Source organism: Bufo bufo, chromosome 9 (assembly GCF_905171765.1).
Source record: "Bufo bufo chromosome 9, aBufBuf1.1, whole genome shotgun sequence".
In the NCBI taxonomy this organism is placed as follows: Eukaryota; Metazoa; Chordata; class Amphibia; order Anura; family Bufonidae; genus Bufo; species Bufo bufo.
The window spans coordinates 2,832,878-2,849,126 of record NC_053397.1 but is presented as its reverse complement, the minus strand read 5'-3'; the positions used below and the strand labels follow the sequence as shown (position 1 = coordinate 2,849,126).

General features: G+C 54.1%; 2 protein-coding genes across 2 annotated transcripts in view; one reads left to right on the top strand and one right to left on the bottom strand.

The window, feature by feature from the left end:
• Positions 1-263: 263 nt before the first annotated feature.
• Positions 264-16,249, bottom strand: part of RNF123 (ring finger protein 123) — a 49,184-nt gene continuing 33,198 nt past the window's right edge. Inside the window, exons 34-39 of the mRNA XM_040407443.1 lie at positions 7,511-7,586; positions 7,358-7,442; positions 3,390-3,532; positions 906-1,000; positions 572-657; positions 264-500 (exon numbers count right to left, since the gene is read on the bottom strand). Of these exons, the coding sequence (XP_040263377.1) occupies positions 401-500; positions 572-657; positions 906-1,000; positions 3,390-3,532; positions 7,358-7,442; positions 7,511-7,586 (585 nt within the window). The 3' untranslated portion in view covers positions 264-400. The remainder of the gene's footprint in view (positions 501-571; positions 658-905; positions 1,001-3,389; positions 3,533-7,357; positions 7,443-7,510; positions 7,587-16,249) is intronic.
• On the top strand, positions 4,008-6,035 carry AMIGO3 (adhesion molecule with Ig like domain 3). The gene has a single exon (XM_040407444.1). The coding sequence runs from the start codon at positions 4,412-4,414 to the stop codon at positions 5,867-5,869; it is 1,458 nt and encodes a 485-aa protein (XP_040263378.1). The 5' UTR covers positions 4,008-4,411; the 3' UTR covers positions 5,870-6,035.

Here is a 16,249-nt window from a genome sequence, read left to right as displayed (position 1 = left end):
GTCACATAGTGCATCACGCTAACAGACAGCGAGGGGGGGGGGGTCCTCGTCCAATTCCTGCAAAACTGCTTTATAGGGTTAACCCCAACCCTGCTGGTCGGCTGTAACGGAGTGTGGTGGCCGCCAGCAGCACACGTGGCGTAACCCTGCGTACGGCTCAGGCGCCCTAGGTCCACGCCCCACTGAGCAGAAGGTGGCGGTGCCCAGAGACGCCCCTTTAAGCCCGGTGCCCCTCCCCCTCACAGGCAGAGGCGGCAGGTGGATAAATAATTTAATCCTCGCTTCCGTGACCGCACACAAATCATAAAAACGCATCTCTGCTGTAAACGGCACAAATCTCCCAGCATCCTCCAGGTGCGGAGCGTCACATAGAACACGCAGTAAATAAAGCTGTAAGGTCCTAGGTGGCGGGCGACTTCTCGTAGTCCTCCACCCCCGTGATGGTGGCTTTACAGAAGAAACAGTCCTTATTGTTCATCAGATGCTGATTGATGCATGCCCTGCAAAGGGTTAAACCAGTTAGTGGCGGGCTGAGCGCACGGAGCGGCGCAGGGGGCGGAGTCATACTCACTTGCAGGACTTGTGGGAGCAGGGCCTGAAGATGGCGGAGATGGGGTGAGCGTAGCAGATCGGGCACAGATCCTCCTCACTGGTCGGCTGCAAGGTAAAAGGAGGCAGAGTCAGTGCTGCGCCGGGCGCGCGTTCCGGGGCTCTGCGCAGTCAGGACGCGGCTGATGCAGAGGGCCATTAATAATGCAGCAGTCGCTTCCCAGGCGAGGATCACATTCTGGGCCCAAAACTATTTTTATGCCGATCTGCAGTAAACTGATCGCTTCATCAGCAGAAAGGTCAGCGCGTCTCCGAGACGCATCCGGCAGGCGCGTTACATAAGGCGCTGCACGGACCTGAGTGCTGGCGGCCGCCTGCTTGGACTCCTCGTTCAGGAGGCTCAGCATCTGCTCCACTTCACTCAGCTCTGCTGCATCTATGTAATCCGAGTCTGCAGAGGAGGAGAAAAACAACGGTGAGACGCGGGGGGCCCGGGGCCCCAGCTGAGCACCCCAACACTGGGAACGGTCAACTAAGGGCCCAAGAAATCACAGCCTGTAATCCTGTATTACTCTGCACCCCCCCCCCCCTTTCCTGTATTACTCTGCACCCCCCCACCGCAGCAGGCCCCCCCTTTCCTGTATTACTCAGCACCCCCCCCCCTTTCCTGTGATACTCTGCACCCCCCCTCAGCAGGCCCCCCCTTTCCTGTATTACTCTGCACCCCCCCACCACAGCAGGCCCCCCCTTTCCTGTATTACTCTGCACCCCCCCCAGCAGGCCCCCCCTTTCCTGTATTACTCTGCACCCCCCCCTCACCAGGCCCCCCCCTTTCCTGTGATACTCTGCACCCCCCCTCAGCAGGCCCCCCCTTTCCTGTATTACTCTGCACCCCCCCACCACAGCAGGCCCCCCCTTTCCTGTATTACTCTGCACCCCCCCCAGCAGGCCCCCCCCTTTCCTGTATTACTCTGCACCAGGCCCCCCCTTTCCTGTATTACTCTGCACCCCCCCCTCACCAGGCCCCCCCTTTCCTGTATTACTCTGCAGCAGGCCCCCCCTTTCCTGTATTACTCTGCACCCCCCCTCACCAGGCCCCCCCTTTCCTGTATTACTCTGCACCCCCCCCCCCTCATCAGGCCCCCTCTTTCCTGTATTACTCTGCACACCCCCCCCTCAGCAGGCCCCCCCCTTTCCTGTGATACTCTGCACCCCCCCCACCGCAGCAGGCCCCCCCTTTCCTGTGATACTCTGCACCCCCCCCACCGCAGCAGGCCCCCCCTTTCCTGTGATACTCTGCACCCCCCCCCCCGCAGCAGGCCCCCTCTTTCCTGTATTACTCTGCACCCCCCCCCCCTCAGCAGGCCCCCCCTTTCCTGTATTACTCTGCACCAGGCCCCCTCTTTCCTGTATTACTCTGCACACCCCCCCTCAGCAGGCCCCCCCCTTTCCTGTATTACTCTGCACCTCCCCCTCAGCAGGCCCCCCCCTTTCCTGTGATACTCTGCACCCCCCCCACCGCAGCAGGCCCCCCCTTTCCTGTATTACTCTGCACCCCCCCACAGCAGGCCCCCCCTTTCCTGTATTACTCTGCACCCCCCCCCCCTTTCCTGTATTACTCTGCACCAGGCCCCCCCTTTCCTGTATTACTCTGCACCCCCCCCCCTCACCAGGCCCCCCCTTTCCTGTATTACTCTGCAGCAGGCCCCCCCTTTCCTGTATTACTCTGCACCCCCCCCTCACCAGGCCCCCCCTTTCCTGTATTACTCTGCACCCCCCCCTCATCACGCCCCCCCCTTTCCTGTATTACTCTGCACCTCCCCCTCAGCAGGCCCCCCTTTCCTGTATTACTCTGCACCCCCCCCTTTCCTGTATTACTCTGCACCCCCCCCCCAGCAGGCCCCCCCCCTTTCCTGTGATACTCTGCACCCCCCCCACCGCAGCAGGCCCCCCCTTTCCTGTATTACTCTGCACCAGGCCCCCTCTTTCCTGTATTACTCTGCACCCCCCCACAGCAGGCCCCCCCTTTCCTGTATTACTCTGCACCAGGCCCCCCCTTTCCTGTATTACTCTGCACCCCCCCCTCACCAGGCCCCCCCTTTCCTGTATTACTCTGCACCCCCCCCCTCATCACGCCCCCCCCTTTCCTGTATTACTCTGCACCTCCCCCTCAGCAGGCCCCCCTTTCCTGTATTACTCTGCACCCCCCCCCCCCTTTCCTGTATTACTCTGCACCCCCCCTCAGCAGGCCCCCCCCTTTCCTGTGATACTCTGCACCCCCCCCACCGCAGCAGGCCCCCCCTTTCCTGTATTACTCTGCACCCCCCCACCGCAGCAGGCCCCCCCTTTACTGTATTACTCTGCACCCCCCAGCAGGCCCCCCCTTTCCTGTATTACTCTGCACCCCCCAGCAGGCCCCCCCTTTCCTGTATTACTCTGCACCAGGCCCTCTTTCCTGTATTACTCTGCACCCCCCCCACAGCAGGCCCCCCCCTTTCCTGTATTACTCTGCACCCCCCCCCCAGCAGGCCCCCCCTTTCCTGTATTACTCTGCACCAGGCCCCCCCTTTCCTGTATTACTCTGCACCCCCCCCTCACCAGGCCCCCCCCCTTTCCTGTATTACTCTGCACCAGGCCCCCCCTTTCCTGTATTACTCTGCACCCCCCCTTTCCTGTATTACTCTGCAGCAGGCCCCCCCTTTCCTGTATTACTCTGCGCCCCCCCTTTCCTGTATTACTCTGCCCCCCCCCCCTTTCCTGTATTACTCTGCACCCCCCCTCATATACCCACCCAGCACAGCTCTTGGGGTCCGGGCCCCCGCCCAGCTCCGGGTACTTACAGGCCTGCAGGGAGAAATGCTTCTTGTCCGCAGGCGCCTGTGCGCCCCCCAGGGGGTTGGGCTCCGTCTGACCCAGTAAGTACTGGATGGAGCGCAGCTGGAAACAAGGGTCGGCCAGTAAGACATTCGTCGCTCGCTGGATCCTGAGGGACAAACAGATAAGAGTGAGAGGGGGAGGAGGAGGAGGATGGGAGTTCCAGCACTTACCAGAGTACGATTACAGGAAGGCGTGAAATGGATTTGCTACTACAACTCCCAGCATGCTGTGACTGGGGGCCCAGGCGGTGCAGAGCGCGGCTCACGTTTCCTGCAGCAGAAGTAAAGCGGATGAGGCCCTGGGGATCCGGCGCTCCATTATCTGCTGCAAAGTGAGAGCCCGAGCCCTGGACTCACATTACTGCCCGGCCGCCGCACACCCGCAGCCTTAACCCTTCATAGGCAGCGCCAAGCATACCATTAACCCCACACGTCACAGATTACATTGGACCCAGCGCAGCAGAGCCGCAATAGAACAAATGAGTGGAGAGGCCGCCAGCGGCGCCGTCCAATATCCGTTATTACACCTCGGTCACAGAAAAGTTTCACCACAGCAGCGATTACCCGGCGAACCAGGAGCAGCTGGCGGGGCCAAGGTCCCAGGGCAATAGGGTGGACGCAGCTCCATTAAGGGAGAGGATGAAGCAGCCATTGAGAAGACGGTGCAGGGAGCGACCCCCCCACCTCGCCGCCTCAACCAATGAGGGAGGGGGAGACGGGAGCGCCAGCGGCAGCAGCATCGATTCAACTCTCACTAAGTCTTTCAGCTCTGGCAGCGTCGTGTGAACGGCGTCTCGACCTCCAGCAACATCACAAGCTGTTCTTCAGCGATTTCCAAGAAGTTCATGTTCTCCCTGGGAGGCAGGAGAACCTCTGGAAGCAGCTGCCGCCGGCAGTCCTGGCCCCGGGGCCCTGCCTGTGACACGACCACTGCCTCTCCAGCACCGATGTAGCCGTCCCAGCCGGCCACCGAGGAATCGGACACCATGAGAAGCAGCGGCTGCTGCCCCAGGGGACGGTCAGAGATCCTGCTGACTCTGCTGCTCATGTGGTCCTTGGTCTCTGGCTGCCCCTCCGGTTGTACCTGCGCCTCCGATCTCTTGAGCTGCACCAGAGCAGCTCTGACCAAGGTCCCCGAGAACCTGCCCCCCACATCCGTCACTTTGGACTTAAGTCACAACAGCCTGCACTCCCTGCACAGTCACTGGCTGGTCGGAGTCCCTCACCTCCACGTCTTGTGCCTCAACCACAATGAGTTCAAGCGGCTGCCGGCCGGGGCCTTCCACAATGCCACCAACCTCAGGCACCTGGACCTCTCCTCCAACAAGCTCCAGAGCATCCGGGCAGAACACTTCCATCATCTCCTGAGGCTGGAGGAACTCCTGCTCTACAACAACCACATCAGCCACATGGAGGAGGCCGCCTTCACCAGACTGCACAACATCCGGAAGATCTACTTGAGCTGGAACAACCTGAGCGCCTTCTCCTTCAGCTCCATGTGCAACTTGACTCACCCCAATCTCCGCACCCTGGATCTGTCCTCCAATAAGTTCATGGAGCTGCCGGTGGACGAGATGTCTGCTCTACCTGCGTTCATCAAGAACGGCCTTTACCTGCACAACAACCCCCTCACCTGCAGCTGCCCGCTCTACACCCTCCTCCGCCAGTGGAAGCAGCGGGGCTTCTCCTCCGCCCTGGACTTCTGGCAGGAGCACACCTGCCTCTACATGGGAAAGCCTCGCGCCGTGGTTCGCATCTTGGAGTCCCAGAGTGGACTGGACAATTGCTCTACTGGACTTGGACAAGAACTTGGAGACACTGGCCTGAAGGTTTTGGTGGGGAGGAGACTGATGGTGACCTGTAATACCAGCCTGCCCCAGGAGAATACCACCTACCTCTGGATCTCACCGGCCTACAACTTCATCTTCCCACCCGGAAACAGTAACCAGAGCTTTCGCATTCACCCCAACGGCAGCTTAGAGATCCACAAAGCGCAGCCCTGGAACTCCGGGGTCTACCTGTGCATCGCAGTCAACAGGCGGCTCAGCTACAACGCCACGCATGAGGTCAACGTCACCGTCCATTACCCCAAGCACCAGGTGGAGTCCTTCAACACGGGCCTCACCACCCTCCTGGGCTGTGTGGTCAGCCTAGTCCTGGTCTTCATTTATCTCTATATGACTCCATGTCGATGCTTCCTCTGCTGTTCCAAACCCCCACAAACCCCCAGCCCGCCACAGGAAAGCAGCGCTCAGTCTTCCATACTTTGTGGAACGCCACCAGTCTGCGAAGGGGCCAACAGCCGCAAGGTGGGAGCCAGCCGCCATGTTGTCTTCTTAGAGCCAATAAAAGAAGGACGATCTAAAAAGAACCCAAAGATCCTGCAGCTGCGGTCGGACTCTGACAGCTCTGTCTTCTCAGACTGCCCAATTGTGCAGACATAGATGCATGGCCCAGACACACTGTTGGCTCTGCTGCATGGCGGGCGCCGGCCCCCCCCTGGACCCGCTGCATGGCGGGCGCCGGCCCCCCTGGACTCGCTTTATGGCGGGCGCCGGCATCCCCCTGGATCCGCTGCATGGCGGGCGCCGCCCCCCCCTGGATCCGCTGCATGGCGGGCGCCGCCCCCCCCCCTGGATCCGCTGCATGGCGGGCGCCCCCCCTCCCCCCCTGGACCCGCTGCATGGCGGGCGCCGGCCCCCCTGGACTCGCTGCATGGCGGGCGCCGCCCCCCCCCCACCTGGACTCGCTGCATGGCGGGCGCCGCCCCCCCCCCACCTGGACTCGCTGCATGGCGGGCGCCGCCCCCCCCCCACCTGGACTAGCTACATGGCGGGCGCCGGCCTCACAGCATTTTGTATCAGGTACTGACAGGAGTATTCTTATAAGTGTAATGTACCGTTACGGGGCCCACAGCAATGTCTCGTATGACTCTGTGGATGGGTGATGCAAGGTGCCCGGCCTGGGGGAGAAGCTGCCATAGATCCCACCACTCATGGTCGGGATGGCCGGGGGGCTGCGCTGCTCCGGACATTTTCACATTAATAAAAATTTTCTTAGCGATTCAGGAGAGATGTCTCTGTATTCGTATGATCCTCGGAGGTGCAGAGATTGTGTCCCCCCCCCCCAGTGTCCTATGTAACATCAGGCCTGACGTGCACCCGCTGTTACCTACGCGTCAGGTGCACCCGCTGTTACCTACGCGTCAGGTGCACCCGCTGTTACCTACGCGTCAGGTGCACCCGCTGTTACCTACGCGTCAGGTGCACCCGCTGTTACCTACGCGTCAGGTGCACCCGCTGTTACCTACGCGTCAGGTGCACCCGCTGTTACCTACGTGTCAGGTGCACCCGCTGTTACCTACGTGTCAGGTGCACCCGCTGTTACCTACGTGTCAGGTGCACCCGCTGTTACCTACGTGTCAGGTGCACCCGCTGTTACCTACGTGTCAGGTGCACCCGCTGTTACCTACGTGTCAGGTGCACCCGCTGTTACCTACGAGTCAGGTGCACCCGCTGTTACCTACGTGTCAGGTGCACCCGCTGTTACCTACGTGTCAGGTGCACCCGCTGTTACCTACGTGTCAGGTGCACCCGCTGTTACCTACGTGTCAGGTGCACCCGCTGTTGCATACGTGTCAGGTGCACCCCCTGCGGCACCCACCGGAGCCTTGGCTCACCGCCCGCCACTCATCACCATTAATCCCCCCTCACACCTCGGCAGCAGCTCTAAGTGCTAAAGTGTTTTCCTCCATTAAGGCTGAATCCCGCGGGGGATACACCCTGAATCCTCCCATCGGAGCAACTCCCAGCATGCTACGATGGCAGAAAAGGATGCTGGGAGTTGTAGTACAAGCAAAGCTGCTGCATTTCAACTCCAAGAATAAATACTGCAGTCATTTCTACCCCCCAGGTGATGGGGTCGGCACTCACCCCTGGGGTTCACCTTCCACCAGCAGACGCACCAGGATCCCACTCACGGCCACCAGAATCGGGTAATGGTCAACGCTCTCCAGACCTGGGAAAAGACGCAGCATTAGTGGGGTGCAGAGGGTTAACAGGGGCTGGGAGCAGGGTGCTACTGACCTGGGAGCCGGAGGGTGACCACCCGATCAAACAGGTTCCGCTCTGCGGTCACGCGGTTCAAGACTTGATTCAGAAGCTGCCAGAAAGGAAAGCATTAATCCTGCAGCCCCCGAAGGCTTAAAAAGCAGCGCAGTCCCATGTAAACTGCGCCTCATCGCTGTAGAAACACTGGGGGAATGACCGACACTGCAGGGAACTGGCAGAAAACACGCCAAATGTATTAAAAGGTGGCCGGCTGCACCGGAGCAGGCAGAGGTTAGGCTACGTTTACACTCGCGTTTTGGGTGGATCCGCCATGGATCTGCAAAAACGGATAAGTTAAATAATACAACCATCTGCATCCGTTCAGAAGGGATCCGGTTGTATTATCTGTAACATAGGCAAGACGGATCCGCCATGACCTCCACTGAAAGTCAATGGAGGACGGAACCGTTTACTATTGTGCCAGATTGTGTCAGAGAAAACGGATCCGTCCCCATGGACTTACATTGTGCGTCAGGTCGGATCCGTTTGGTTCAGTGTCGTCAGACGGACACCAAAACGCTGCAAATGGCCTCCAGATCGGAACGGAGACGGAACGGAGGCGAACTGAGCGGAGCCTTCTACATTCAGAATGCATTAGGGCAGAACTGATCCGTTTTGGACCGCTGAGCCCTGAACGGATCTCACAAACGGAAAGCAAAACACCTTATGGTAAATCCGTGGCTGTGAGGCCACGCCCTGATAAAGCACAACCACAAACGTGGCTGAAAGAAAAATCTGGAACACCCGAAAAAGTAATTAAATTACCCAACTGTGCCCCCTGTTATCAGCCATTTCAGGGGAGAGGATGACTGTAGGAAAGGAGAATACAGTCTATTGCCCCCTGTTATCAGCCATTTCAGGGGAGAGGATGACTGTAGGACAGGAGAATACAATCTATTGCCCCCTGTTATCAGCCATTTCAGAGGAGAGGATGACTGTAGGACAGGAGAATACAGACTATTGCCCCCTGTTATCAGCCATTTCAGGGGAGAGGATGACTGTAGGACAGGAGAATACAGTCTATTGCCCCCTGTTATCAGCCATTTCAGAGGAGAGGATGACTGTAGGACAGGAGAATACAGTCTATTGCCCCCTGTTATCAGCCATTTCAGGGGGAGGATGACTGTAGGACAGGAGAATACAATCTATTGCCCCCTGTTATCAGCCATTTCAGAGGAGAGGATGACTGTAGGACAGGAGAATATAGTCTATTGCTCCGTGTTATCAGCCATTTCAGGGGAGAGGATGACTGTAGGACAGGAGAACACAGTCTATTGCCCCCTGTTATCAGCCATTTCAGAGGAGAGGATGACTGTAGGACAGGAGAATACAGTCTATTGCCCCCTGTTATCAGCCATTTCAGGGGAGAGGATGACTGTAGGACAGGAGAATACAGTCTATTGCTCCCTGTTATCAGCCATTTCAGGGGAGAGGATGACTGTAGGACAGGAGAATACAATCTACTGCCCCCTGTTATCAGCCATTTCAGAGGAGGGGAGAGGATGACTGTAGGACAGGAGAATACAGTCTATTGCCCCGTGTTATCAGCCATTTCAGGGGAGAGGATGACTGTAGGACAGGAGAATACAGTCTATTGCCCCCTGTTATCAGCCATTTCAGGGGAGAGGATGACTGTAGGACAGGAGAATACAGTCTATTGCCTCCTGTTATCAGCCATTTCAGGGGAGAGGATGACTGTAGGACAGGAGAATACAATCTATTGCCCCCTGTTATCAGCCATTTCAGGGGAGAGGATGACTGTAGGACAGGAGAATACAATCTATTGCCCCCTGTTATCAGACATTTCAGGGGAGAGGATGACTGTAGGACAGGAGAATACAGTCTATTGCCCCCTGTTATCAGCCATTTCAGGGGAGAGGATGACTGTAGGACAGGAGAATACAGTCTATTGCCCCCTGTTATCAGCCATTTCAGGGGAGAGGATGACTGTAGGACAGGAGAATACAGTCTATTGCCCCTGTTATCAGCCATTTCAGGGGAGAGGATGACTGTAGGACAGGAGAATACAGTCTATTGCCTCCTGTTATCAGCCATTTCAGGGGAGAGGATGACTGTAGGACAGGAGAATACAGTCTATTGCCCCCTGTTATCAGCCATTTCAGAGGAGAGGATGACTGTAGGACAGGAGAATACAGTCTATTGCCCCCTGTTATCAGCCATTTCAGGAGAGAGGATGACTGTAGGACAGGAGAATACAGTCTATTGCCCCCTGTTATCAGCCATTTCAGAGGAGAGGATGACTGTAGGACAGGAGAATACAATCTACTGCCCCTGTTATCAGCCATTTCAGGCCGGGGAGAGGATGACTGTAGGACAGGAGAATACAGTCTATTGCCCCATGTTATCAGCCATTTCAGGGGAGAGGATGACTGTAGGACAGGAGAATACAGTCTATTGCCCCCTGTTATCAGCCATTTCAGGGGAGAGGATGACTGTATGACCGGAGAATACAGTCTATTGCCCCCTGTTATCAGCCATTTCAGGGGAGAGGATGACTGTAGGACAGGAGAATACAGTCTATTGCCCCCTGTTATCAGCCATTTCAGGGGAGAGGATGACTGTAGGACAGGAGAATACAGTCTATTGCCCCCTGTTATCAGCCATTTCAGAGGAGAGGATGACTGTAGGACAGGAGAATACAGTCTATTGCCCCCTGTTATCAGCCATTTCAAGGGAGAGGATGACTGTAGGACAGGAGAATACAGTCTATTGCTCCCTGTTATCAGCCATTTCAGGGGAGCGGGGGACTGTAGGACAGGAGAATACAGTCTATTGCTCCCTGTTATCAGCCATTTCAGGGGAGAGGATGACTGTAGGACAGGAGAATACAGTCTATTGCCCCCTGTTATCAGCCATTTCAGGGGAGGGGAAGACTGTAGGACAGGAGAATACAATCTATTGCCCCCTGTTATCAGCCATTTCAGAGGAGAGGATGACTGTAGGACAGGAGAATACAGTCTATTGCTCCCTGTTATCAGCCATTTCAGGGGAGAGGATGACTGTAGGACAGGAGAATACAGTCTATTGCCCCCTGTTATCAGCCATTTCAGGGGAGAAAATGACTGTAGGACAGGAGAATACAGTCTATTGCTCCCTGTTATCAGCCATTTCAGGGGAGAGGATGACTGTAGGACAGGAGAATACAATCTATTGCCCCCTGTTATCAGTTATTTCAGGGGAGAGGATGACTGTAGGACAGGAGAATACAATCTATTGCCCCCTGTTATCAGCCATTTCAGGGGAGAGGATGACTGTAGGACAGGAGAATACAATCTATTGCCCCCTGTTATCAACCATTTCAGGGGAGAGGATGACTGTAGGACAGGAGAATACAGTCTATTGCCCCCTGTTATCAACCATTTCAGGGGGGAGGATGACTGTAGGACAGGAGAATACAGTCTATTGCTCCCTGTTATCAGCCATTTCAGGGGAGAGGATGACTGTAGGACAGGAGAATACAGTCTATTGCCCCCTGTTATCAGCCATTTCAGGGGAGGGGAAGACTGTAGGACAGGAGAATACAATCTATTGCCCCCTGTTATCAGCCATTTCAGAGGAGAGGATGACTGTAGGACAGGAGAATACAGTCTATTGCTCCCTGTTATCAACCATTTCAGGGGGGAGGATGACTGTAGGACAGGAGAATACAATCTATTGCCTCCTGTTATCAGCCATTTCAGGGGAGAAAATGACTGTAGGACAGGAGAATACAGTCTATTGCTCCCTGTTATCAGCCATTTCAGGGGAGAGGATGACTGTAGGACAGGAGAATACAATCTATTGCCCCCTGTTATCAGTTATTTCAGGGGAGAGGATGACTGTATGACAGGAGAATACAGTCTATTGCCCCCTGTTATCAGCCATTTCAGGGGAGAGGATGACTGTAGGACAGGAGAATACAATCTATTGCCCCCTGTTATCAGCCATTTCAGGGGAGAGGATGACTGTAGGACAGGAGAATACAGTCTATTGCCCCCTGTTATCAGCCATTTCAGGGGGGAGGATGACTGTAGGACAGGAGAATACAGTCTATTGCCTCCTGTTATCAGCCGTGTCAGGGGAGAGGATGACTGTAGAACAGGAGAATACAGTCTATTGCCCCCTGTTATCAGCCATTTCAGGGGAGAGGATGACTGTAGGACAGGAGAATACAGTCTATTGCCCCCTGTTATCAGCCATTTCAGGTGAGAGGACGACTGTAGGACAGGAGAATACAATCTATTGCTCCCTGTTATCAGCCATTTCAGGGGAGAGGATGACTGTAGGACAGGAGAATACAGTCTATTGGTCCCTGTTATCAGCCATTTCAGGGGAGAGGATGACTGTAGGACAGGAGAATACAGTCTATTGCCCCCTGTTATCAGCCATTTCAGGGGAGAGGATGACTGTAGGACAGGAGAATACAGTCTATTACCCCTGTTATCAGCCATTTCAGGGGAGAGGATGACTGTAGGACAGGAGAATACAGTCTATTGCCCCCTGTTATCAGTCATTTCAGGGGAGAGGATGACTGTAGGACAGGAGAATACAGTCTATTGCCCCCTGTTATCAGCCATTTCAGGGGAGAGGATGACTGTAGGACAGGAGAATACAGTCTATTGCCCCCTGTTATCAGTCATTTCAGGGGAGAGGATGACTGTAGGACAGGAGAATACAGTCTATTGCCCCCTGTTATCAGCCATTTCAGAGGAGAGGATGACTGTAGGACAGGAGAATACAGTCTATTGCTCCCTGTTATCAGCCATTTCAGGGGGGGGAGAGGATGACTGTAGGACAGGAGAATACAGTCTATTGCCCCCTGTTATCAGCCATTTCAGGGGAGAGGATGACTGTAGGACAGGAGAATACAGTCTATTGCCCCCTGTTATCAGCCATTTCAGGAGAGAGGATGACTGTAGGACAGGAGAATACAGTCTATTGCCCCCTGTTATCAGCCATTTCAGGGGAGAGGATGACTGTAGGACAGGAGAATACAGTCTATTGCCCCCTGTTATCAGTCATTTCAGGGGAGAGGATGACTGTAGGACAGGAGAATACAGTCTATTGCTCCCTGTTATCAGCCATTTCAGGGGAGAGGATGACTGTAGGACAGGAGAATACAGTCTATTGCTCCCTGTTATCAGCCATTTCAGGGGAGAGGATGACTGTATGACAGGAGAATACAATCTATTGCCCCCTGTTATCAGCCATTTCAGGCCGGGGAGAGGATGACTGTAGGACAGGAGAATACAGTCTATTGCCCCCTGTTATCAGCCATTTCAGGAGAGAGGATGACTGTAGGACAGGAGAATACAGTCTATTGCCCCCTGTTATCAGCCATTTCAGAGGAGAGGATAACTGTAGGACAGGAGAATACAATCTACTGCCCCTGTTATCAGCCATTTCAGGGGGGAGAGGATGACTGTAGGACAGGAGAATACAGTCTATTGCCCTCTGTTATCAGCCATTTCAGGGGAGAGGATGACTGTAGGACAGGAGAATACAGTCTATTGCCCGCTGATATCAGCCATTTCAGGGGAGAGGATGACTGTAGGACAGGAGAATACAATCTATTGCCCCCTGTTATCAGCCATTTCAGGGGAGAGGATGACTGTAGGACAGGAGAATACAGTCTATTGCTACCTGTTATCAGCCATTTCAGAGGAGAGGATGACTGTAGGACAGGAGAATACAGTCTATTGCCCCCTGTTATCAGTCATTTCAGGGGAGAGGATGACTGTAGGACAGGAGAATACAGTCTATTGCCCCCTGTTATCAGCCATTTCAGGGGAGAGGATGACTGTAGGACAGGAGAATACAGTCTATTGCCCCCTGTTATCAGTCATTTCAGGGGAGAGGATGACTGTAGGACAGGAGAATACAGTCTATTGCCCCCTGTTATCAGCCATTTCAGAGGAGAGGATGACTGTAGGACAGGAGAATACAGTCTATTGCTCCCTGTTATCAGCCATTTCAGGGGAGAGGATGACTGTAGGACAGGAGAATACAGTCTATTGCCCCCTGTTATCAGCCATTTCAGGGGAGAGGATGACTGTAGGACAGGAGAATACAGTCTATTGCCCCCTGTTATCAGCCATTTCAGGGGAGAGGATGACTGTAGGACAGGAGAATACAGTCTATTGCCCCCTGTTATCAGCCATTTCAGGAGAGAGGATGACTGTAGGACAGGAGAATACAGTCTATTGCCCCCTGTTATCAGCCATTTCAGGGGAGAGGATGACTGTAGGACAGGAGAATACAGTCTATTGCCCCCTGTTATCAGCCATTTCAGGGGAGAGGATGACTGTAGGACAGGAGAATACAGTCTATTGCTCCCTGTTATCAGCCATTTCAGGGGAGAGGATGACTGTAGGACAGGAGAATACAGTCTATTGCTCCCTGTTATCAGCCATTTCAGGGGAGAGGATGACTGTATGACAGGAGAATACAATCTATTGCCCCCTGTTATCAGCCATTTCAGGCCGGGGAGAGGATGACTGTAGGACAGGAGAATACAGTCTATTGCCCCCTGTTATCAGCCATTTCAGAGGAGAGGATGACTGTAGGACAGGAGAATACAGTCTATTGCCCCCTGTTATCAGCCATTTCAGGAGAGAGGATGACTGTAGGACAGGAGAATACAGTCTATTGCCCCCTGTTATCAGCCATTTCAGGGGAGAGGATGACTGTAGGACAGGAGAATACAGTCTATTGCCCCCTGTTATCAGCCATGTCAGGGGAGAGGATGACTGTAGGACAGGAGAATACAGTCTATTGCCCCCTGTTATCAGCCATTTCAGAGGAGAGGATGACTGTAGGACAGGAGAATACAGTCTATTGCCCCCTGTTATCATCCATTCTAGGCCGGGGAGAGGATGACTGTAGGACAGGAGAATACAATCTATTGTCCCTGTTATCAGCCATTTCAGGGGAGAGGATGACTGTAGGACAGGAGAATACAGTCTATTGCCCCCTGTTATCAGCCATTTCAGGGGAGAGGATGACTGTAGGACAGGAGAATACAGTCTATTGCTCCCTGTTATCAGCCATTTCAGGGGAGAGGATGACTGTAGGACAGGAGAATACAGTCTATTGCTCCCTGTTATCAGCCATTTCAGGGGAGCGGGGGACTGTAGGACAGGAGAATACAGTCTATTGCCCCCTGTTATCAGCCATTTCAGGGGAGGGGATGACTGTAGGACAGGAGAATACAATCTATTGCCCCCTGTTATCAGCCATTTCAGGGGAGAGTATGACTGTAGGACAGGAGAATACAGTCTATTGCCCCCTGTTATCAACCATTTCAGGGGGGAGGATGACTGTAGGACAGGAGAATACAATCTATTGCCTCCTGTTATCAGCCATTTCAGGGGAGAAAATGACTGTAGGACAGGAGAATACAGTCTATTGCTCCCTGTTATCAGCCATTTCAGGGGAGAGGATGACTGTAGGACAGGAGAATACAGTCTATTACCTCCTGTTATCAGCCATTTCAGGCCGGGGAGAGGATGACTGTAGGACAGGAGAATACAATCTATTGCCCCCTGTTATCAGTTATTTCAGGGGAGAGGATGACTGTAGGACAGGAGAATACAGTCTATTGCTCCCTGTTATCAGCCATTTCAGGGGAGAGGATGACTGTAGGACAGGAGAATACAGTCTATTGCCCCCTGTTATCAGCCATTTCAGAGGAGAGGATGACTGTAGGACAGGAGAATACAATCTATTGCCCCCTGTTATCAGCCATTTCAGGGGAGAGGATGACTGTAGGACAGGAGAATACAGTCTATTGCTCCCTGTTATCAGCCATTTCAGGGGAGAGGATGACTGTAGGACAGGAGAATACAGTCTATTGCCCCCTGTTATCAGCCATTTCAGGGGGGAGGATGACTGTAGGACAGGAGAATACAGTCTATTGCCCCCTGTTATCAGCCATTTCAGGGGAGAGGATGACTGTAGGACAGGAGAATACAGTCTATTGCCCCCTGTTATCAGCCATTTCAGGGGGAGGATGACTGTAGGACAGGAGAATACAATCTATTGCCCCCTGTTATCAGTTATTTCAGGGGAGAGGATGACTGTAGGACAGGAGAATACAATCTATTGCCCCCTGTTATCAGCCATTTCAGGGGAGAGGATGACTGTAGAACAGGAGAATACAGTCTATTGCCCCCTGTTATCAGCCATTTCAGGGGAGAGGATGACTGTAGGACAGGAGAATACAGTATATTGCTCCCTGTTATCAGTCATTTCAGGGGAGAGTATGACTGTAGGACAGGAGAATACAGTCTATTGCCCCCTGTTATCAGCCATTTCAGGGGAGAGGATGACTGTAGGACAGGAGAATACAGTCTATTGCTCCCTGTTATCAGCCATTTCAGGAGAGAGGATGACTGTAGGACAGGAGAATACAGTCTATTGCTCCCTGTTATCAGACATTTCAGGGGAGAGGATGACTGTAGGACAGGAGAATACAGTCTATTGCCCCCTGTTATCAGCCATTTCAGGGGAGAGGATGACTGTAGGACAGGAGAATACAGTCTATTGCTCCCTGTTATCAGCCATTTCAGGGGAGAGGATGACTGTAGGACAGGAGAATACAGTCTATTGCTCCCTGTTATCAGTCATTTCAGGGGAGAGGATGACTGTAGGACAGGAGAATACAGTCTATTGCTCCCTGTTATCAGCCATTTCAGGGGAGAGGATGACTGTAGG

Bases quoted from the DNA above. Each gene is read 5' to 3' on its own strand.
- AMIGO3 (XM_040407444.1), top strand. From the start codon at position 4,412: ATGAGAAGCAGCGGCTGCTGCCCCAGGGGACGGTCAGAGATCCTGCTG.